This window comes from Peromyscus californicus, unplaced genomic scaffold, assembly GCF_007827085.1.
Source record: "Peromyscus californicus insignis strain IS unplaced genomic scaffold, ASM782708v3 Scaffold_3__1_contigs__length_106647218, whole genome shotgun sequence".
Taxonomy (NCBI): Eukaryota; Metazoa; Chordata; class Mammalia; order Rodentia; family Cricetidae; genus Peromyscus; species Peromyscus californicus.
In genome coordinates, this window is record NW_026294551.1 from 86608813 (window position 1) to 86631694 (window position 22882).

Here is a 22882-nt window from a genome sequence, read left to right on the forward strand (position 1 = left end):
GAGTTCAGACCAACACTTGCTTCACTGCTTTGCAGGATGTGTGTGTGTGTGTGTGTGTGTGTGTGTGTGTGTGTGATATTCATGTGTTCACCTGTACCCAAGCATGGAGACCACAAGAGGACACCCCGCTGTCACTCTCCACCTTTTTTGTCTTCAGATAGGGTCTGTCACTGACGCTGGAGCTTAGGTGGCATCCAGCAAGCCCCATCCATCTTCCTATCTGCACCCCCACAGCACTGAGGTCACAGGCTCACGTGGTCACACTGAGCTTTTGATGTGGGTGCAGGGGATCTGAACTCAGATCCTTATCCTTGTACAGCAAGCACTCTTACCGGTGAGCCGTCTCGCGGCCCCTACTGTGTGACTCCGAACACGTGTATGCAGTCTCGGGGTTTCTTCCTGTGTCGGGGGTCTTGGTGAACCCTAACGGAGCCCAAGTCTCTGTCTGACCTCACCCCTGTCTGCGTCAGCACTTGCTCGGCACATGCGCATCTTGTCAGCATTACTGGGGTCATCCCCGCCGTCTTCAATAAGTGCCGCCGCATTAGGAGGGTCGGGTGAGGAGGTAGCAGACAGCTACCGACTCTTCTCCTGCGTGTTTATGTCTCCCCGGCTCTCGGCAGCCACCCCAGGGACGTGTGGAGTTGCAGTAAATTATGTTGTAAGAGTCTGGGCTGAGCCGGCTTCATTTCATTCCCTCGTAGCCGTGCACGCGGGGCTCGGGGGTCCCAAGAGTCCCTCTCCTTTGCCCCTAACCAGAGTCTAGTCTCCCAGCTCTGCCTTTTGAGACAATCCTTCTCCTCTGATCAGATCAACTTCCAAATAAATATTAAATTATGTCTGGACGTGTTCCCCTGTTCCTTTCAAATCTAAGTAAATCACTTTTTTTCCCTTTGTTAGAATTCACAACCCTGCCAAGGTCTCCTCAACAGCATCTTGCAGTGGCGAGATTTTCCTCCAGATATATAAAATAAAAGACTTCCTATTGGAATTTTATAGTTTTTTTTTAATTTTATATCCCCAGATCTTTGTAAAATGTGGGTTGCTGAGCCCTCTGTACCCCCTTTTAGCTACCTTCACACAATATTTCATAAGGAATCACAGCACCTACTCTTAAAGATTATTGGATTTGGTGGCTGAAGATATGAAAAAAAAAAAGATTATATTGTAGAAAAAAACCATAAATTGTCTTACTCCGAGGGTAGACTGGTAAGACACTCCAAAGCCTTGAGTCGGGGCTGTGATACACAGCTGTGTGCTCTGTACACTGCACGGTCTCACCATGCACACTTTCCAGGATGTGATGGCAGCCTTTGTAAGAGTGTGGTGCACAGGCTCCCATACTACTCACAGCAGCCACATTTGACCGAAAGCAGCCTCACTCCGGTCCCAAAGCGCTCTACAAACCTTACCATTTCCTATGTGCACAGAAACACCGAAGCTGAAAACGTAAACGGAGTATCGTGTTTCTTCCTCCCCTACACACTTCCTCCTTGGTCACCCCAGCTGGACCCTCCACAGCAGCCTGGTATGCGCCTTTCAAACGGGACCCTTGTGTTTCCCCAGGTCCATGGGAGGAACCTCCTGTCCATTGATTATGACCGGAACATCCGGACAGAGAAGATCTATGACGACCACCGGAAATTCACCCTGAGAATCATCTACGACCAGGTGGGCCGCCCCTTCCTGTGGCTCCCCAGCAGCGGGCTGGCAGCCGTCAATGTCTCCTACTTCTTCAACGGGCGCTTGGCCGGCCTTCAGCGTGGGGCCATGAGCGAGAGAACGGACATTGACAAGCAGGGTCGGATTGTGTCTCGCATGTTCGCCGACGGGAAAGTCTGGAGCTATTCCTATCTTGACAAGGTGGGTGACCATGCCGCACGTCCCATCAGCAGGGCCTCTGCTCCCGCTTCCCACTCCCGTCACCGCCCTCTCTCAGCCAGCCTGAGATACCTAGCCATAAGTCATCTTCACGTCTTTACTAACTCCACAGGGCTCCCCTCATGATCCCCCGGCATTGATGGGGAGAAAGAGCCCACAGGAGACTGTTATTCATTGCTCAGTGCTATTACCATTGAAAGAAGAAGAAAAAGATGCTAGACAGCCAGTAATGACAAAAAAAGGGTTGAATCGTTTGATTTAATTATGAAAACGAAAAAGGCAGTGATGCTGAATGGAAAAGAACCATCCACTGACCGCCAGACAAAGCTGAGTCCCTTCTGCTTGTCCTTAAATTAAGCCACTAGGGGAGGGAAGTCTGCTGGAAACTAGAGTACACACAGCTACACCTTCCCACTTGGGCCAAAGCAGCCAGCGGATCATCCGCATAGTCCCCTGTGTCTGTCGGTACCGACTCGGGGCTCCTTGCTGGAGAAAGGTCCTGGTGGAGGAACAGAATAAAGAGGCCCCCTAAGAGCACTTGCTGAGACCGCGAAATGCTGCCCTGACCATCTAGTCCCTGGGCAGGTCCTTTCGTTTGCTCCATGAGTCTTCCTTTCTCACCAACACATTACACGGATAATTCACAGGGGCTGGGGAGACGGCTCAGTGGGTAAAAGTGTTTGCCACTCCCGTGTAAATCCCCAGAATCAGGCATGGCGGGGCACACTTGTAATCCCAATGCTGGGGGAGTGAGGATGGAGACGGGAAACTCTTGGGAGTTTGCTGGCCAGGCAGCCTAGACAAAATGGTAAGTTTAGGTTCAGTGAGAGAGACCCTGTTTCCAAAAGTAAAGTGCTACCACACATGGCAGAGCATACCTTTAGTCCCAGCCCCTGCAAGGAAGGTACAGGCAGATCTCTGTGCGTTCCAAGCCAGCCAGGGCTACTTAGTGAGATTCTGTCTCAAAAATAAATACATACATACATATGTACATACATACATACATATATACATAGTGGAGAGCAATTGAAGAAGACAGCCAATGTCAACCTCTGGCCTCCACGGACACACACAGGTGAAATGCATACACATATACATGCATACACATGCACACATATGCACCTGTATAACTCATATACAGAGCAGTTAGCTCTACAGAAAGAGTTCTCACCTAATACTGTTCTTACTCTGCCATAGTGGCCTGGAAAGGCTGTCTGGGAGGCAGGAGTCTCCCAGCTACCTCTTGCTGAGGCTAGTCCTTCCCAGGGTCACTGATTGTGGGGCATTTCATTTTCTCTCAGTTTCTCAAAGGAAAATGTGCTTCTGGATTTTATCAAAGGCAGTAAAAACAGCATGTATACTTCTCTCCAGCGTGGCCAGTGGCAGGTCAGCTCTAAATGGAGTTCTTATCATTGAACCTGGGGACAAACCCCATGCTTTCTGCCAGTCCTCCAGACCCTCCACAATCACTACAGGCAAAGTTGTATCATCTTTGTGGGGGGAGCACAAATGTAGGCTCTCAGACCCTGCATAGTCCCACTGAGTCAGTATGTCTTTTCACAAGATCCTCGTTAAGGTTTGCTCTGAGTTACCACCATGAACCGTCAGTACCATATGAGCTTCTTTAGTCTTTGATCAAAGCTCCACACACTATCAAGTGTGGTGGTACACACCTAAAATCCCAGTGCTTGGGAGGTAGATGGATGCAGGTGGACTTCTGTGGATTGTAGGTCAGCCTGGTCTACATAGTGAGTTCTAAGCTAGCCAGGGCTACATGATAAGAACTCTGTTTCAGAAGGAAGGAAGAAAGGAAGGAAGGAAGGAAGGAAGGAAGGAAGGAAGGAAGGAAGGAAGGAAGGAAGGAAGAAAGGAAGGAAGGAAGGAAGGAAGGGAGGGAGGGAGGGAGGAAAGAAGGAAGAAAGGAAGGGAGGGAGGAAGGAAGGAGGGAAGGAAGGAGGGAGGGAAAAGAAAAAGAAAGAATAAAAAATAAGAGGAAAAAGTTCTCTACCCTCCATGGCTTTTGAATTGACACATGGGAAATGGGGTTAATTCTACCATTGGGTGCATGATCAAAAAGAGTCAACTCATCCGTTCCTATTTCCTTCCCAGTCTATGGTCCTCCTGCTGCAGAGCCAACGCCAGTACATATTCGAGTATGACTCCTCTGACCGCCTCCACGCAGTCACTATGCCCAGTGTCGCCCGGCACAGCATGTCCACACACACCTCCATTGGCTACATCCGAAACATTTACAACCCACCCGAAAGCAATGCATCCGTCATCTTTGACTACAGTGATGACGGCCGCATCCTAAAGACATCTTTCCTGGGCACTGGGCGCCAGGTGTTCTACAAGTATGGCAAACTCTCCAAGTTATCGGAGATCGTCTATGACAGCACAGCTGTCACCTTTGGGTACGATGAGACAACTGGTGTTCTGAAGATGGTCAATCTCCAAAGCGGGGGCTTCTCCTGTACCATCAGGTACCGCAAGGTTGGGCCCCTTGTGGACAAGCAGATTTACAGGTTCTCTGAGGAAGGCATGATCAACGCCAGGTTTGACTACACCTATCACGACAACAGCTTCCGAATCGCCAGCATCAAACCCGTCATAAGTGAGACTCCCCTTCCTGTTGACCTCTACCGCTATGACGAGATTTCAGGCAAGGTGGAACACTTTGGCAAGTTTGGGGTCATCTACTATGACATCAACCAGATCATCACCACTGCTGTCATGACACTCAGCAAGCACTTTGACACCCATGGGCGCATCAAGGAAGTGCAATATGAGATGTTCCGGTCCCTCATGTACTGGATGACAGTACAATATGACAGCATGGGCAGAGTCATCAAGAGGGAACTGAAACTGGGGCCCTATGCCAACACCACCAAGTACACCTATGACTATGATGGGGATGGCCAGCTCCAGAGTGTGGCAGTCAATGACCGGCCTACCTGGCGCTACAGCTATGACCTCAATGGGAACCTGCACCTGCTAAACCCAGGAAACAGTGCTCGCCTCATGCCCTTACGCTATGACCTCCGTGACCGGATAACCAGGCTGGGGGATGTGCAGTACAAAATCGATGACGATGGCTATCTGTGCCAGCGAGGGTCTGACATCTTTGAATACAATTCCAAGGGCCTCCTGACGAGAGCATACAACAAGGCCAGTGGGTGGAGTGTGCAGTACCGCTATGACGGCGTGGGTCGACGGGCTTCCTACAAGACCAACCTTGGCCACCACCTGCAGTACTTCTACTCCGACCTCCACAACCCCACGCGTATCACCCATGTCTACAACCACTCCAACTCCGAGATCACCTCGCTCTACTATGACCTCCAGGGCCACCTCTTTGCCATGGAGAGCAGCAGTGGGGAGGAGTACTATGTTGCCTCGGATAACACCGGGACCCCTCTGGCTGTGTTCAGCATCAATGGCCTCATGATCAAGCAGCTGCAGTATACAGCCTATGGGGAGATTTACTACGACTCCAACCCTGATTTTCAGATGGTCATCGGCTTCCACGGAGGCCTCTACGACCCCCTCACCAAGCTTGTCCACTTTACCCAGCGTGATTATGACGTGCTGGCAGGGCGGTGGACATCCCCTGACTACACCATGTGGAGAAATGTGGGCAAGGAGCCGGCCCCCTTCAACCTGTACATGTTCAAGAACAACAATCCGCTCAGCAACGAGCTGGATTTGAAGAACTACGTGACAGGTGAGACCTTGCTGCCCGAGTACGGCAGTCACTTCCTGTGAGGTGGCTGTCCCGGGGAAATGCTGGGCATGTGGGAGAGGGCCTTACATTTGATGGTCAAACTCTAGTGCTGGTAACCCAGGGCACTGCAGGATCATGTCCAGGAAAGTGGGGGGGGACAGTGAAGCAGGTATTCTGGGGCATTTTCAGACCACTTCACATCTGTTCCATTGAAATGACTTTTCCGAGAGCCTTTCCTACCCCAGCAGGAGTTGGCTGACAGAGAGGCCTAGACCAGAAATACACAGTTCAAATTCTCTCTCTCTGGTTAGTAAACCAAAAGGCCTAAGGCTAGTGACCCAGTCTCCCTGGGGAGTTTCCTTCTCTGTGAAGGGGACCCCGTGGAGAAACAGTGAGAAGTACGCACGCTTCCTTCTAGGTAAAGCCCTGGCCTGACTTCTTCCTGTGTCAATGTTGTCATTACTAGCAAAGCAAGGAGTTAGCACAGATGCCTGAGCCCCTGTCCCTGACCTCCAGAGCTTTCCCTGGTGAAATACACACACAGAAAGCGAGCAGCAGCCCAGGCAGAAGGAAGTCTCTGCTCCCACAGAGATGGCTGCTCAGCCATTTACCCAAAAACCATGCATGTAGTAGCACCTGTGAGATTCTTAGGATGCAGCAGTGGGTAAGCCAAACACTTTTCTCTCAAGTAAGTGTGTATACTGAGAGAGAGAGAGAGAGAGAGAGAGAGAGAGAGAGAGAGAGAGAGAGAGAGACTTTGTGTGTGTGTGTGTGTGTGTGTGTGTGTGTGTGCTGGCATTTGTGTCTGTGTGTATGTGTGTTGTGTGAGAGAGAGAGACAGAGGCAGAGACAGAGAGAAGTGTCTGTCTCTCTCTCACTCTGTGTGTGTATGTGTGTGTGTGTTCATATTTTGAAGATATGGCACAATATAGAAGGGCCTGGGTCAAACAAAGCCTGAAGAAGGAATGTGACCTACGCTGACTAAGGCTGAAAGACCTATAAACCGAAGTCAGCAGGACACAAGCAGCTTGCAGAGGGGCGTGTAGGGAGGCACGGGGTGGGGTGGGGGGATGATCTGCCTCACGGGATAAGCAAGAAGGTGGTGAAATGAGGTTCCCTGCCCAGTCCTCTGTCACCCATCCCTCCACTCGTCCACCCATCCAGAAAAGATGCTGGAGATCTTGGGTGTAGTAGACATAGACAGTCAGGAGCAGGACAAAGTACTTGTCCTCAGGGAGATAGAAAACAAAGAAATCGGGATGTGTGGAGAGATGCAGACGGGTCAGGTCCAATAGGGCCAACCTCCAGCAAGCAGGCAAGGGTGATCACATCTGGCCATGCATTCTATAGAAGAGTAATAAAGGAAACCCAAGACCAGGGCTCCCCAGGAGACCCACAGCTCTTAGCCACGACCATAGAGGCACCCACTTTCAGGTGATCACGTGTCCATCCCCCAAAATGAGAAAGGAAGCCAGAGTTGCCCGAGCACAGGGCTGCTTTGGTGCCTCCCAGGGCAGCTGTTGACTTCCAGGGTCAACTGTGACCATGCAGCACATAACGTACACACCTTTAGGAACTGAAACCAGTGTCTACATCCAAGCAAAGCAGCTGGAACCTTTTGCCCCCGGGAGCCATGGCTAAGCTGGCTCCTCCCCAGGTCTCACCAAGAGCTGCCTGCTCTGATGCCCTGCCAAACCTTCCTCTCTTCCCCATCGTTTGGCAGGACTTTGTCCCCAACTCACTACCATTTCCAGTTAAAGTATCTCTCAGGAAGCCCCTACACACACACACACACACACACACACACACACACACACACACACACACACACACGATTATAGTGGTGAGTGCTATGAAGACAAAACAGGACAAGGGGTTACCCGGAGAGTGACAGGAAGTACCCCTTTACTTAGAGAGCCTTGCTGAGCAGGTGACATTTGTGTAGAGACCTTTTTGTGTCAGAGGAGAGAGGAGAAGCATATTTAAGAAGAAGCCCAGTGGCGGTGGAGGCAGAGCACATCTGTCTCAGCTTGGGGAACGAAGGAACAAATCCTGTCCCACACAAATATGCTTCACACAGCCTTGCTTAGCACTGGACTTCTTAGAAACTAATCAGCCAGAAGTGAATGAAGAGAAATCCACAGAACAGGCTGCATAGATACCTGCTGCTAACCGAGGCCCAAATGAAACCATTCACAGACGCACCAAGACCCTCAGCCATGTTCCCTGGAAAAAAAAGAAAAAAGAAAAATGAGATTATCAGGGTTTTCTGAACAGCAAGATGGCTTTCCTAATCTCAGGGCTTCGTGGAGCCTGAATAAGTGGGAATCAAATCAATTTGAACGAAGTCCAGCCAAATTGAATCCAGAAACAATTAGAGAGAGTCTGAAATAAAGGGCAGATTCACAGAGGCTGCAGTGGCAGCTCAGGAAAAGGGCTGGGAGAGCAGCCAGGCCAGGCAGGACCACACCTGCAGCCACCTGCTCCCGCCGGCTGACCCTGGAGAACAGGCTCAGCAGAGAACAGCAGGTCTAACCCTGGCTCACCTGCACGCCCTGTCTAAATCAGCCTTAATTCGCCACTTAGGAGACCCACAGAGGGGTTGGAGCTGCTACTCACAACCTAAGTGGAAGAGGCGGTTAAGATGCAGTCAGGACGGGACAGCCAGGCCTACACAGAGAAAGCCTGTCTTGAAAAGCCAAAAAAAGAAAAAAAGAAAAAAGATGTGCTGGGCGGCAGTGGCGCACACCTTTAATCCCAGCACTCAGGAGGCAGAGCCAGGTGGATCTCTGTGAGTTCGAGGCCAGCCTGGTCTACAGAGCGAGATCCAGGACAGGCACCAAAACTACACGGAGAAATCCTGTCTAGAAAAATCAAAGGGGAAAAAAAAAAAGATGTATAGTAAGGAGGAACGCAAAAACCAGAGTCCCTCCCTCCGATATCCAAAAGAACCCCTGCTGCTTGAAAACCACTCTCTGAAAGGAAGTGGCTGTTCCTGATGTAGGAAAAGCTCAAAAGCTCTGAGTTCATCTGAGAACACTGGGGCAGAGAAAATCGGCACAGCAGAAACTGCTCCATCTTGGACACAGTGGACCTGTGCCGGCCCAAACACTACCTGTCCTCTGCCATATCCTTCTGATGTCAGAGTCTGAGAACATTCCCAAACACCAATCCTGGCCTCTCCACTCACTTGCTGTGTGACTTATATGAATATCTCTGAGCCTTAGTCTGCAAAATGTTGGTAACCATCACACTCACCTCATGGAGTTGTGAAAACAACGAATCAGCCAGACACAAGGCGAGGGCTAATCATATATCCATTAGTGAGAGTGGCAGTGGAATGGAGACGCACCGGCATACTGTCCTGGGAATACAGGAGAAACCTCCAGACGCACCTTCAGACTGAGCTAATGGCTCCCTTTAGTAAGGGATAAGCCCCAGACATTGGAGTTAAGTGAACGTTCTAGAAGAAGTGTGGTGAGCCATGTTCCCTTTTACCCTTCCTCCCTGAGGAGTCTTGGATGCACTAGCCAAAGGCATGCTACAGCTGAATGAGACTGTGCGTTTAATCTCTCTGCGGAGAGCCACACCCGTTTCATGCCACCTTCTTGACATATTTACACTTAACACTGGAAGGCACTGTGACAATTTTCAGAGAATGTACAGCGGCCGTGGTGGTGGCGGCAGCAGCGGTGGTGGTGGTGGCGGTGGTGGCGGTGGTGGCGGCAAGGTCCCGTGCTGTGGAGAATATGAGACGGGAAGGGTAGCTATCAGGAGTGGCTGGGTGGCTAGCACCTGCCTCATCTGGACCTGTCTCTGGACAGGCCGTTTGTTTAGAGGACCCGTCTTCCATCACACTTGCCACTCCAAAGGGGCTGGAAGGACCTGCAGTGCCCCTGAGGGGACCAGGAGATGGTGTGGGTCTTAAATAGAGGTCTCGCAGGTTTACCATGAGGAGCAAAGTATGTCAGAAACTCCAGAACAGACAGAGCCCATGTGGCAGGGCACACTTGTAATCCCAGCATAGGAAGGAGGGAGAGAGGGAAGGAAGGAAGGAAGGAAGGAAGGAAGGAAGGAAGGAAGGAAGGAAGGAAGGAAGGAAGGAAGGAAGGAAGGAAGGTTGGCTAAAAGAACAAATGGGAGGAGGAGAAAAAGAAGGAAGGAGGCTGACAGGGAAAAGGAGGAACAAGGAAAAGGGGCTAACCTCACAGTTCCCGTTCACAAGAGTCTCTTTAAAATCCCTCGTATTGCCGGGCGGTGGTGGCGCACGCCTTTAATCCCAGCATTCGGGAGGCAGAGCCAGGAGAATCTCTGTGAGTTCGAGGCCAGCCTGGGCTACCAAGTGAGTTCCAGGAAAGGCGCAAAGCTACACAGAGAAACCTTGTCTCAAAAAAAAAAAAAAAATCCCTCGTCTTGGGCAGGCAAGATGGTTCAGTGGGTAGAGGCGCTTGCTGACAAGCCTGACGACCTGAGTTCGATCCCCGAGACCCACATAGTGGAAGGAGAGAACCAAATTCCTCAAGTTGTCCTCTGACCTACACTAGGCTATGGCAGGCACTCCCCTCCCCAGATAAGTAAGTCTGCTTTAAAACTACAGCTTTTCTGCTCAGAGATGTGCTCACTGAGGAGAGCATGGGGTAGGGAGGGAGCCCCTCAAAGAGGAGGAGGATGGTGGGGGACAAGGGCTTCGTGTGCTCTGCCTTAGATTCCCCCCCAAGTCCTGTCTGTCTCTGGTGAAATTTGGCCAGGTGTATATGGTACACAGACAAGAGACTCAGTGCCATGAGCACTCTGCAGGGTGAGTCACTTCTCAGGGTCTCCGAGCTCTGTCTCTTAGTGCTGGCAGGTAGCAATCCCGCTTTGACATGTCTCATCTCTCAGCCAAGAGAGCTGGTCTGAGACTCACTCTCTGGTAGAGACCTAAATGGTGTCTACAGGAAACACGTGGTTTTGTCTCTCCTTTTCTCTCTCTCTCTCTCTCTCTCTCTCTCTCTCTCTCTCTCTCTCTCTCTCTCTCTCTCTCTCAGTTTTACGGGTAGTTTTTGGTTTGCAAGTCAGTCCTCTGCCCTGTGTGGCAGTGATGGGGAGTTCTTTTTCTAAAGGGATCTCCCCAAATTTCAAAAAATAAATAAAATAAAAGGCTCATTTGTTTGTTAGATTAGTAAGTAACTAAAAATGCAGGTGATACCTGGGAGTGGTAGAAAATAAGAAATCATGGCAAGTAGCTATAAATATCCAAAGACGCAAACTAGTGTCCTGTGGCACCAAGCACCTGCCTGGCCACAGTGGGTGTGCTGCTGATAATCTAAAGCCAGGCATTTATGCGCTCCCTCTCTCTCTCTCTCTCTCTCTCTCTCTCTCTCTCTCTCTCTCTCTCTCTCTCTCTCTCTGTGTGTGTGTGTGTGTGTGTGTGTGTGTGTGTGTTTTATGCATGTGTATGTGTGTGTACGTGTGTGTGAAGACCCAAGAGCAATGCATCTTCCCCAGTCTCTCTCCACCTTAGGTTTTGAGACAGAGCCTCTCGCTGAGCCTGGAGCAAGTCCTGGGGACCTGCCTGTCTCTGGCCCCCTCAGCCCTAGGACTACAGGCATGTCAACCACACCCAGGACTTTATGTGGGTACTGGGGACCTGAACTCAGGTCCTTATGCTTACAAAGAAGCACTGACCATCTGAGCCTTTTTCCCAGCACCCCCAGTGTGCTTTTCAAAGTAATTTCAAACCTATATTCCTTTTTTATTTTTATTTATTTGTTTATTTATTTATTTGGTATTTTAAAATACAAATTAATGGGTTTCACTATGGCATTTCCATACATACTTTGTCCTTATATGCCCCCCAACTATACTACACTCCCCCCACCGTTGTCCCTCTCTTCCCCACATCAGTCCCCCCTTCTGGTTTTATATCACATCTAATCTATTATTCTATCTATCATCTATCTATCTATCTATCTATCTATCTATCATCATCATTATCTATCTACCTATCTATCTATCATCACCATTATCTATCTGTCTGTCTATCATCTATCTATCATCATCATCATCTATCTGTCTATCTATCTACCTATCTATCTCTATTTCTTAGGATTTCTTCCTTCCTTCTCATGGTCAATCTTTTTTTTAATAATTTATTTTTATTTTATGTGCACTGGTGTTTTGCCTGCATGTATGTCTGTGTGAGGGTGTCAGATTTTGGAGTTACAGACAGTTGTGAGCTGCCATGTGGGTGCTGGGAATTGAACTGGAAAAACAGTCAGTGCTCTTAACCACTGAGTCATCTCTCCAGCCCCTTCATGGTCAATCTTGACTTTGACACTAGACACAAAGGCATGGAAGAACCTTCTTTGAGAAGCAGTGTGAGCACCATACTTGAAGCACACACATACACATATGTAAGAATAGGTGGCGGTGGCACACGCCTTTAATCCCAGCACTCGGAAGACAGAGCCAGGCGGATCTCTGTGAGTTCGAGGCCAGCCCGGCCTATAGCTAGGCACCAAAACTACACAGAGAAACCCTGTCTTGGGAAAAAAAAAAAAAAAAAGGATTCCCATATGATAGAAAATGTGGAATTTTTCATAATTCAACTTATTTCACTTAGCGTGAGAATTTCTATTTTCCTGCAAATGTCCTGATTTCACATTTCTTTACAACACAATCATTTTATGTACAAATACCACATTTTCTTTATCCGTTCATTTGTTAATGGACATCTAGGCTGGTCCCATTTCTTAGCTATTGTGAATAGCATTTGGGGGGGGGGGCTCAGGGTGTCACTATATAGCAGCCCTGTGTAGCCTGGAACTCATGAGTCACAGAGAACTACCTGCCTCTGCCTTTCCAATGTTGGGATTAAAGTGCTGTGCCACCACACCAGGCAGAATAATATCCTTAAATGCCTTTCATGTTGTTTTGTCTTTGTGACATTGGGAATGGAACTCACGGCCTCACGTATGCTAGGCAAGTACTCTGCCACTGAGCTACAGGCCCTCATATGACCCCGAACTCTGCTCTCACCCATGTGTAGTTCCCAAGCCATTCACGTGTTCCCACAGATGACAGATGGACCATAGCTGTCGGATTGCTCCTCAGAGAGAACTGTTCTATGCCTTTATTATGTCAATAGCAACATTAAATTCCCACAAGAGTCTCAGGACAAGAAGGAGTTACACCTGACCCCCTACAGACATGTTTCTTGGGCCGGTATGGAGGAATTCTCTGTTGCACTTTTGCTGTACAGGGTATGTTGTACCAGGAATGTTCTAGTTCATGCATTCACTCCACGGGTACTTACTGAGTATCTGTCTGTACCAAGCATCATTGTGTAGGAGACATCAGAGAATAAAATAGATTTTTATTTAGGGGCTGAGTGTGGTAGAACATGCCTTGAATCTCGGTGTTCAGGAGACAGAGGCAAGAGGATCTCTGTGAATCTGAGGCCATTCCAGGTTACATATGGGGTTCCAGGACATTCAGGACTACACAGGGAGACACAAGTCAAAAAAACAAGTAAATAAATAAATGTTTAAATTTCCTTCCCTGGTAGAGCACACATGCTGAGTGAGGGAAACTGACAACAAAGAATGAATATTTCCCAGAAAGCATTGCGTGTGAGAATGTGATTACTGATTTAAAGGGAAGCTTGACCACAGTGAAGGCCCCTGGGACACTGAAGATTGGGTAGGGATGCATCTTCAGTACGATGGGTGGCATTAGCCTCAGTTACACTTGAGCTAAACTTGAAAGACGTTGGAGAACAAAAGAGTCAGAAAACACTTTAGGAAAGAGCATGCTGGGCAGAGGAGCTTGCTGTCATGACGATCCAGAGATGGGTGTGCACCTAACATGCTTGAGAAGAAGCACAGCCAGGCAAGATGGTACTTACCTGTAACACCGGCACTTAGGAGGCTGGGACGAGAAGACAATTCATTTAAGACTAGAGAGAGAGAGACCCTGCCTCAAAACACCAAAGAAAAATGGAAGAAGACAGCAGAGAGATCATGAGGCAGGTCTTTAAAGGTCATTCTAATGACCTTGGCTTATACACTAAGAAATGTCTTCTAAGTACTCTGAGCAAGGAAATGGCCTCATCTGCTCCATATCTGGGGAGTCATCTGGTTACTGCACTGATAAGTGGGCCAAGGACTTGGAGCAGAGAAGCTAGCTAGAAGTCTACAAGTCCAGGCATGGTAATGGGCCAGGAGGGTGGAGGTGGCAGACGTGACAAGAAGCCAACACATATTCATATTGTTTTAAAATAAAAGTAAAGACTATAAATGAAGCTCCAAAAAAAATCCACACCGAGGTCATTTCAGGAATCAAGGGAACTGGGGAGTTTCGTCAGCTGGAATGAAATACCTAAGGCAGGTAACTTTGTAAAGCGAAAAGGGCTCATTTAGCTCACGATTCGGAAGGTCGTGGTGACAGACAGCTCTGTTTCTGAGAGGGCTCCATCACAGTATGGCTGATGACAATACTAGAATACTTGTGTGGCTGTGGTCACATCTCAGAGGACAGGAGAGGGGCAGGCTGGACCTCTCAAGACCTCTAAGGGTGGGTTGGGGTGTCGCTGATCAACACCACAGAAAACAGATACGGTGGTGCATACCTGTAACCCCGGCACACCAGAAGTGGGGACAGGAAGATCGGAAGTTTAAGGTCATTCTCAGCTACATAGTGAGTGCAAAGCCAGACTGGGATACCTGAGACCCTGTCTCAAGGAGGGGGAAAAAAAACAGAACCCAAAGAACCACACAAAAACTACCTCATACCCCAATGGCCTATGAACCTAGCACAGGACCAAACTTAAAAAAGATGCCACCATCACCCAGTAACACCCCCTGGGGACTTTAACACAGTGGGTCCTTGACACACAGTTAAACCAAACCAAAACAATAGGTATTCAAACCAAAATTCATACATGAAGATTCATAGCAGTGTTATTATAGTAGTTTTAAAAAGTATGAACCAGCCAAATATCCATCACCTGATGAATGGATAGATCAGACTTGGACTATTCATACAATGGGATAGTATTCTGTCATAAAGAGAAAAAAATGTGCCAGGTGGTGGTGGTAGTGCACGCCTTTAATCTCAGCATTTGAGAGGCAGAGACAAGTGAATCTCTGTGACTTCAAGGCCAGCGTGGTCTGCAGAGCAAGTTCCAGAACAGCTAGAGTTGTTACACAGAAAAACCCTATCTTGAAAAAAAAAACAAGAAAAAGAAGAGTAAAAAATGTACTCTATATTGAACCCCACAGTGACGATCCATTTGTATGAAATGTCCAGAACCACAGACAGATCCAGGCTGAAGGCAGCTTAGGGACTGTGGAAAGGGGCATACAGATTGACTGCTAATCTCTATGTGGGTTCTTGAAGGGTTTGAAGTGTCATGGAATTAGATAGTGGCAATGGCTGCCAACATTTTGAATCTCCTGGGGACCACTAAATTGGGTAAGCAACTAAAAATGGTGAGGTTTACTCCAAATGTTAAAAAAGAAAGGCAGGGAGAGGATTTCCTGATGGGTTGGATGTGGGGAGTGAGAAAAGAAAGGAGTTGGGGGTGGTGGGTAGAAGGGCAGAGGTACAAATGTTTGGAGGGCAAGAGATAGGCAAGGGACAGAACAAGAGTTTAGTTTTGGACACATCGAGCTGGAATGGACTAGAGGCGCAAGGGCTGAGCTTGGAAGAAGGCCAGGCAGGGCTGTACATTTTGGAGTCAGCATCAGCCTGGAGGCAGCACTCAGGCCTCAAGGCTAGATGACTATGGCTGGGGAGATGCCACTATGGGTCAAGGAGCTTGCCATTCAAGGCTGGTGAGTTCAATCCCTGCACCCACATAAAGATAGAAGGAAAAAAATCTGAAAAGTTGTCCTCTGATGTCCACATGCATGCCATGGAATGTGTGCTCCACCTCCAACACATTCTAATAGTTATTCGGGGTGGGGGAGAGTCGCTCTCTTGTCAGATAGGTTAGACACAAAAAGAACATGTCAGCATGGGGCTTGGCAATGCTGAGATCACTCACGACCTTGACAGATGAGATTTCTGCACAGTAGCAGAGGTCAAAAGAAAATGAGGAGAATGGGGAGCAATGAGTACAGAAGGTTAGTATGAGCTTGAGAGGTTTTTGTAAAGATGAATATGAAATGGGCAGTAAGAATAAGAAAATGACTATTTTTGGTAGGACGTGTAACAGCATTTGGTATGCTGGTGGGATGAATCCATTAGAAGAGGGAGTGAGTCACTACTGTGGGGTAAGAAAAGATTGCTGGGGTGATGGCCTTGAGTTGACAAGAAAAGTTGTGTGACCAGGTGAACAGTGGGGGGCTCGGCATCCACAGCTCATGTCGTGGAATAGGAAAAAAAAAAAAAATCAGTGCTCCCGGGTGCAGAAGCTGAGCCACAGTACCATAGGCAAACAGGAGATGGCTCTGGAGGAAACCCTTCTCTGGCTGCCTCAGTTTCTGCAGAAAAGTAGGAAACAAGGCTGACCCCTGATGGGAGGGAGGGAAAGCAGATGGTAGAGGTTTGGGGAGAAATGAGCAAAGAAAAATAAACCTATATAGGAGGGGGAAAGAGCCAACTGTGGTGGTCCATGCCCCTAACCGTGCACTTAGGAGGTGAAAGCAGGAGGATTGCCACGAGTTCCAGTCCAGCCTGGTCTACATATGAGACCATGTCTCAAGAAGTAGATGATGGATGGATGGATGGATGGATGGATGGATGGATGGATGATAGTAAATGGTAGATGAATGGATGGATGGATGGATGATAGTAGATGATGGATGGATGGATGGATGGATGGATGGATGGATGGTTGGTTGGATGGATGGATGGGTGTGGATGGATGGATGGATGGATGAATGGATGGATGGGTGGATGGATGGATGGATGGATGGATAGATGATGGATGGATGGATGGATGATAGTAGATGATAGATGGATGGATGGACGGCGGACCTTCAGATACACCCCAAGGAATGAGTCCAGAGGTTGGATGGATGGATGGATGGATGGATGGATGGATGGATGGGTGGGTGGATGGATGGGTGGATGGATAGATGATGATGGATGGATGGATGGATGGATGGATGATAGTAGATGATAGATGGATGGATGGACGGCGGACCTTCAGATACACCCCAAGGAATGAGTCCAGAGGTTGGATGGATGGATGGATGGATGGATGGATGGATGGATGGGTGGGTGGATGGATGGATGGATGGATGGATGGATGGATGGATGGATGGGTGGGTTGGTGGGTGAGATGAGATAAGATAGGTACAGGGATGATGCAGAAGAGTGAGTGGACAGCTAAAAGGAGTAAAGGAAAGCAGGGGGGTTGCAGGCAGCTGGAAGGTACCCTGGACATTCATGGTCAGGGATTTCCAGAGACACCTGACAGTATGGTGATGATGTTTTCTCCAACATCATTCAACTGCACAGATGCAAATTGGAATAGATGGCAGCTTGGATTTAATTAGTACTGTGATTTCACCAAGCAAGCAGGATGAAGTGAGAGCAGACGGCGGACCTTCAGATACACCCCAAGGAATGAGTCCAGAGGTTGGTTAGGTAATAGGTGCCAGATTAGGAGAGAAAAAGGAGCAGGAAGTTGAGAGACAGAGAAAGAGAGTTCGGGATGGATGGCTAGAAGGCCCTTGGTGTTGGATAATAAGGAGCTGAGGCTGTACCAAAGGTTGTGTGTATGAAACTGACATACAGGAGCACCAGAATTATCAGGGACAAGGTCCAGAGTTGAGATGTGAGAGGAGGTCGGGGAACTAAGGGGTCAAGGTGTTAGAAGGAGCAACTACTTGTCTAATGAAATCACTAAGAATTAATTCAGAGTCAGAAACTGAGGCAGTACAGTTCACAGAATTCAGGTGAGAAGCCCAAGACCAGCCATGGTCCAGAGGCTGTAGGCAAGGGCAGGGAGACTAGTGCCCTATGGAAAGAGATAGTTTGAATTATAGCAAGAAGAGAAAAGGGATATTAAAATCTGAAGACAGAGCAAGCTTTACTAAAGGCAGATTGGAACTCTGGGGGTCCAGTGGAATATTTCAGAACTTAGGAGAGATAGAAAGAAGCAGGAAAGAGGCAAGCCCAGGATTTGAGGCCCAATTTTAGGGTGCCTTTGTGAATAGAAATGTGGAGCACAAGGATCTCCGTCCTTCTCGACTCCAGCCTGATGGTTCTGGTGAACGTGAAAATGCAGTGAGGGACGAGCACAGGGCTCCCTGGATCACGGTGGAAGGAGGTCAGGAGGCCTGAGGGGACGTTGTCTTACTCAGAAAACTGGGACCCTCCACAAGATCTGTGGGACACATGATATAAATCCAAATGCAATGGCTGGGATATTCACCTGTAATAGTGCATGTCTCTTGAGCGCTCTTTGAAGGACAAGTCTAGAGAAACGGGCTCAAGAACTAAAAGTCTGTTTATCATGTGCGGCTCAGAAGACATTCCCCGGTAAACCAGACAGTGCAGAGCCCCAACCCAAGTGTCCTACACCATTATGACAGTCAGGACTAATCTCCCTGGTTGGTCATTGCCTCCAGCTTCAGACACACCTCCTGGCCTGTAATATTTTGTATGAGGGGCTGAAGAGCTGGCTCAGCAGTTAAGAGCACTGGCTGCTCTTCCAGAGGTCCCGAGTTCAATTCCCAGCAACCACATGGTGGCTCACAATCACCTGTAACTGTAGTCCCTCGGGATCCGATTCCCTCTTCTGGTGTGTGTATGTACATGCCGATAAAGCACCCATAAACATAAAGTACATAAATAAGTCTTTTAAAACAATAGTTCATATGAACTACTTCAAATGAAACTCACATTAACTTTACATATGTTTTCTCCTCTGGTCCTTACATCAATCCAATGAGGTAGGAACAATTATTGTCTTAATTCTAAGTTGAAGGACCTGAGGTTAACAGAGAGACAGAAACCTAGCCAAGGTCACACAGCAAGGGGACTGGAAGTCAGATCTGTCCATTCCACAACTGTCCTTTGTAATCAAAACATGGTAGTTATCAATGGCCACAATGGGCAGGACATCTTCCTTGGACACATAAAAGGAATATCCGGGCTGGGCAGGAGAGATGCTGCTCTTGAAGATGACCTAGGTTTGGTCCCCCAGCACTCATGTGGAGGCTCATAACCATCTAAAACTCCAGTTCCAGAGGATCTGGTACCCTCCTCGGGCATTAAGCAAAACATTAATACACATAGAACAAAACTAAATAAAATATTTCCTAAAGAATCTCTGGTTCCTGTTCCCAGAGCCAGTCACCAGGTTAACGCCACCCTCACCTTTTAGATCTCACACCCAGCCACCCAATTAATTTCGTTCTTTTCGCAAGATCCGCTGCAGCCTCCCTCCCATCCCTGTGATTTCAGAAGTCTTTGTTTTTGCTTCTGCCCTAGATGTGAAAAGCTGGCTTGTGATGTTTGGATTTCAGCTCAGCAACATCATTCCTGGATTCCCAAGAGCCAAAATGTATTTTGTGCCTCCCCCCTATGAACTGTCAGAGAGTCAAGCAAGTGAGAACGGACAGGTAAGCGGAGGGGTCAGAGGAAGGCTCGTGACGAGAATCCAAACAACTGTCCTCATTCCCTTTCATAGACAGTGCCACACGGGAGATGGGGGCCTGTGGGGAAAGGAACACTGAGGCTGGGTATAAAAGTTGTGCAGGAGCAGAGACTTCCCAGGCCAAGAGAATGCACTGTCATCCTTTCTAGTGTGGCCCATATTTCTTCCCAACCTCAATGATTACCTTAATTGTGGTATCATTATCTATTCAGTATCTCCCCTCCGGTCACTTCTTGATTAACAATAGCCCAGAGAAATCCGGTGGCACCCTGCCATCTGAACTGCTGTAAGATCATAACCCTTTCAGCTTTTATGGGATGTAATAAAACTGTGGTTTGCAGTTTCTGTCCCATTAAGGAACATTTTTATGCCCTACATAAAACCTCCGCACGTTATGGCCCAAATGCATACAGATTGAGTTTTTAGAACATAATTTGTGCCTGCGTCTTTCTTTGATGACCGAAGGGTGGTCAGTTTCAATTTGGGTGCAGCTGAGACCTCAGCCACAAGCAGATGGGCAGTGCGGGAACTGCATTGACCCCCGCTCCCCCCCCCCCCGCCCCATACAGGACTGGGGCTCTGCTCTGTGCAAGTCTGGAAGGTCTCAGCTGCTCTGAATAGTCATCCAGATTGTGTGACTGTAGAGAGGCAAGGAGGAGCTGCTGGGTAATTGAGAGCGGCATTCTCTCCATCCTGCCCCTCAGGGACCACTCAGTGGATAAATAGCCATCATTTCTCTCATTTATCTAAGTGCTGTTACCTCCCAAACACAGCCTCTTCCATTATTCCAGCCTGTCCCCCAACCACCAATTGAGACAAGTTGTCATTTGTGAGTGGAGAACTCAAGGCCAAGGAGATAATGGTGATTTCGTTCCTCTGCAGAACCAGGGCTGAGATCCAAAGCAATGGACTCCAAGTAGGGAGGAGGGGGGATTCCCCGCTGGCCCTCACAGCCAGGATCTCTTAGCCTCGAGCTCTCAAATATGAATATGCACACAAATCACCTAGAGTACCTGGCTAGAACACAGCCTCAGTTTGGTGGCCCGAAAGCTGCTTTACTAACAGGGCAGTCAGTCCCAGACATCCATCTGTGGCTGCCCTGTTAGTAAAGGTTGAGTAAAGGCAGTGACTATCCAAGCCATTGGTTTTGGAGCAGGGCAGGTTGCAGCAGTATGGCTGCCAGCTGCTCAGATGCCTGGTCCCCACATCAGGACATCTCTGGGTCTGAAGCATGCCAGGCAGCTGCTGCACCATAAGTATAAAATATCTCTTGGCTCCCACAGTTGGGGTGCATAGCCCGGGTACAGACTTGGGCAAGGTGGAGAACCTCCTTCACCATATTTCATTGAGTGGCATGGTGACAAGATAGGCAGAGCACCCCATTAGGGCACTGGGAACGAGCCAGTCTGCCCTAGTTACAAAAGATAGGCATGTATCCGTATGTATTGGTGCAGCATATCGATCCTGGCAGAGAAGTGTGCAGCACCTGTCTCTCCAGCTCTGGCTTCACACACTGCCTAGGCAACCTTCTGACCCATCCCTTTTGTCTTGTGCCCACAGCTCATTACAGGTGTCCAGCAGACCACAGAGAGGCATAACCAGGCCTTCCTGGCTCTGGAAGGACAGGTCATCACCAAAAAGCTCCATGCCAGCATCCGAGAGAAAGCAGGTCACTGGTTTGCTACCACCACGCCCATCATCGGCAAAGGCATCATGTTCGCCATCAAAGAAGGGCGGGTGACCACAGGTGTGTCCAGCATCGCCAGTGAGGACAGCCGCAAGGTGGCGTCTGTGTTGAACAACGCCTACTACTTGGATAAGATGCACTACAGCATCGAGGGCAAGGACACGCACTACTTTGTGAAGATCGGGGCAGCGGATGGTGACCTGGTCACGCTGGGCACCACCATTGGGCGCAAGGTGCTGGAGAGCGGGGTGAATGTGACCGTGTCACAGCCCACGCTGCTGGTGAATGGCAGGACTCGAAGGTTCACCAACATTGAGTTCCAGTACTCCACCCTGCTGCTCAGCATCCGCTATGGCCTCACCCCTGACACGCTGGACGAAGAGAAGGCCCGAGTCCTGGACCAAGCAAGACAGAGGGCCCTGGGCACTGCCTGGGCCAAGGAGCAGCAGAAAGCCAGGGATGGGAGAGAGGGCAGCCGCCTGTGGACGGAGGGCGAGAAGCAGCAACTCCTAAGCACGGGACGGGTACAAGGTTATGAGGGCTATTACGTGCTTCCCGTGGAACAGTACCCAGAGCTGGCAGACAGTAGCAGCAACATCCAGTTCTTAAGACAGAACGAGATGGGAAAGAGGTAACAAAATTATCTGCTGCCACCTCTTCTCTGGGTGGCTCAGCAGGAGCAACTGTGACCTCCTCTCCTAAGGAGACGAAGACCTAACAGGGGCACTGAGGCCAGGCTGCTTTAGGATCCCCAGTGGCAAGAAAGCTCACATTTTTTGAGTTCAAATGCTACTGTCCAAGCGCAAAGTCCCTCTTCCTGAAGTAGACTAGAGCTCGGCCACAAATTCTGAGGAAAACAAAAGAAAAGGATGAATGAATGAATGAACAAACACACAAAATGTTTCAAGTTCCCCTAAAATATGACCCACTTGTTCCGGGTCTAACGCAGAAAAGAGACGTAGAATAGCCAAAAGGAAAGGAGCAGAAGACAAACAAGCAAACAAACAAACAAAAAGACAAACACACCAACAACCGTACAAACGAAGAAATGAAGACGAGAAGGCCTCATATCCTAATACCTCACTCATTCACACGTGAGCAACACAGAGACATTCACAAGGGCCGGCGTCACCAGACCAGCTGAGGACCAACCACTCAGACTGTTGGACAAACACTTCCAATGTTTTCGTTTAAGCAAATACAGGTGCATTTAAAAACACGACTTTGGGGGTGATTTGTGTGTAGCGCCTGGGGAGGGGGGGGCACAAAAGTGGAGGAGTGAGCACTGGAAATACTTTTTAAAGAAAAAGAAAAACACAAGAAAAAAAAAAAAGAAAAGGAAAGAAATTAATATCAGCAGTCAAAGCGAAACAATACCGTCCGGCACTTAACTCTCAGGTCTCCACTTAGTCAGGCCTGAGCTAATTTATTTGAGCGCAGAGTGTAAAATTTAATTCAAAATGGTGGCTATACTCACTACACATAAATCTCATACTCTTTTTGTCTTTGGAGATTCCATTGTGGACAGTAATACGCAGTTACAGGGTGTAGTCTGTTTAGATTCCGTAGTTTGTGGGTATCAGTTGCGGTAGAGGTTCGACATTTGTGACTCTGTTGCTAACGGTACCACTTCCGATCGCCCTGTACATACATATGCCGCAAGGCACAATCACTGTTTCAAGACTTAAAATTATTAGTGTGTTTGTTTGGTCCAGAAACTGAGACAATCACATGACAGTCACCGCGAGGAGAGAAAATAAAAAAAATAAATAAAAACAAAAAAAATTTTAAAAAGTTAAAAAAAAAACAAAAAAAGTCTAATAAGAACTTTGGTACAGGAACTTTTTTGTAATATACATGTATGAATTGTTCATCGAGTTTTTATATTAATTTTAATTTGCTGCTAAGCAAAGACTAGGGACAGGCAAAGATAATTTATGGCAAAGTGTTTAAATTGTTTATACATAAATAAAGTCTCTAAAACTCCTGTGGA

At 48.3% G+C, this 22882-nt stretch overlaps 1 protein-coding gene across 20 annotated transcripts in view; it reads left to right on the top strand.

Moving 5' to 3' along the window:
• Tenm2 (teneurin transmembrane protein 2) overlaps window positions 1–22882 on the top strand; it is a 1246916-nt gene extending 1224034 nt beyond the window's left edge. For all 20 annotated transcript variants that reach the window (XM_052758549.1, XM_052758552.1, XM_052758554.1 and 17 more), the window contains 4 exons: window positions 1567–1863; window positions 3991–5605; window positions 19037–19167; window positions 20763–22882. In XM_052758549.1, coding sequence (XP_052614509.1) covers window positions 1567–1863; window positions 3991–5605; window positions 19037–19167; window positions 20763–21524 — 2805 coding nt within the window. In that variant the 3' untranslated portion in view covers window positions 21525–22882. The remainder of the gene's footprint in view (window positions 1–1566; window positions 1864–3990; window positions 5606–19036; window positions 19168–20762) is intronic.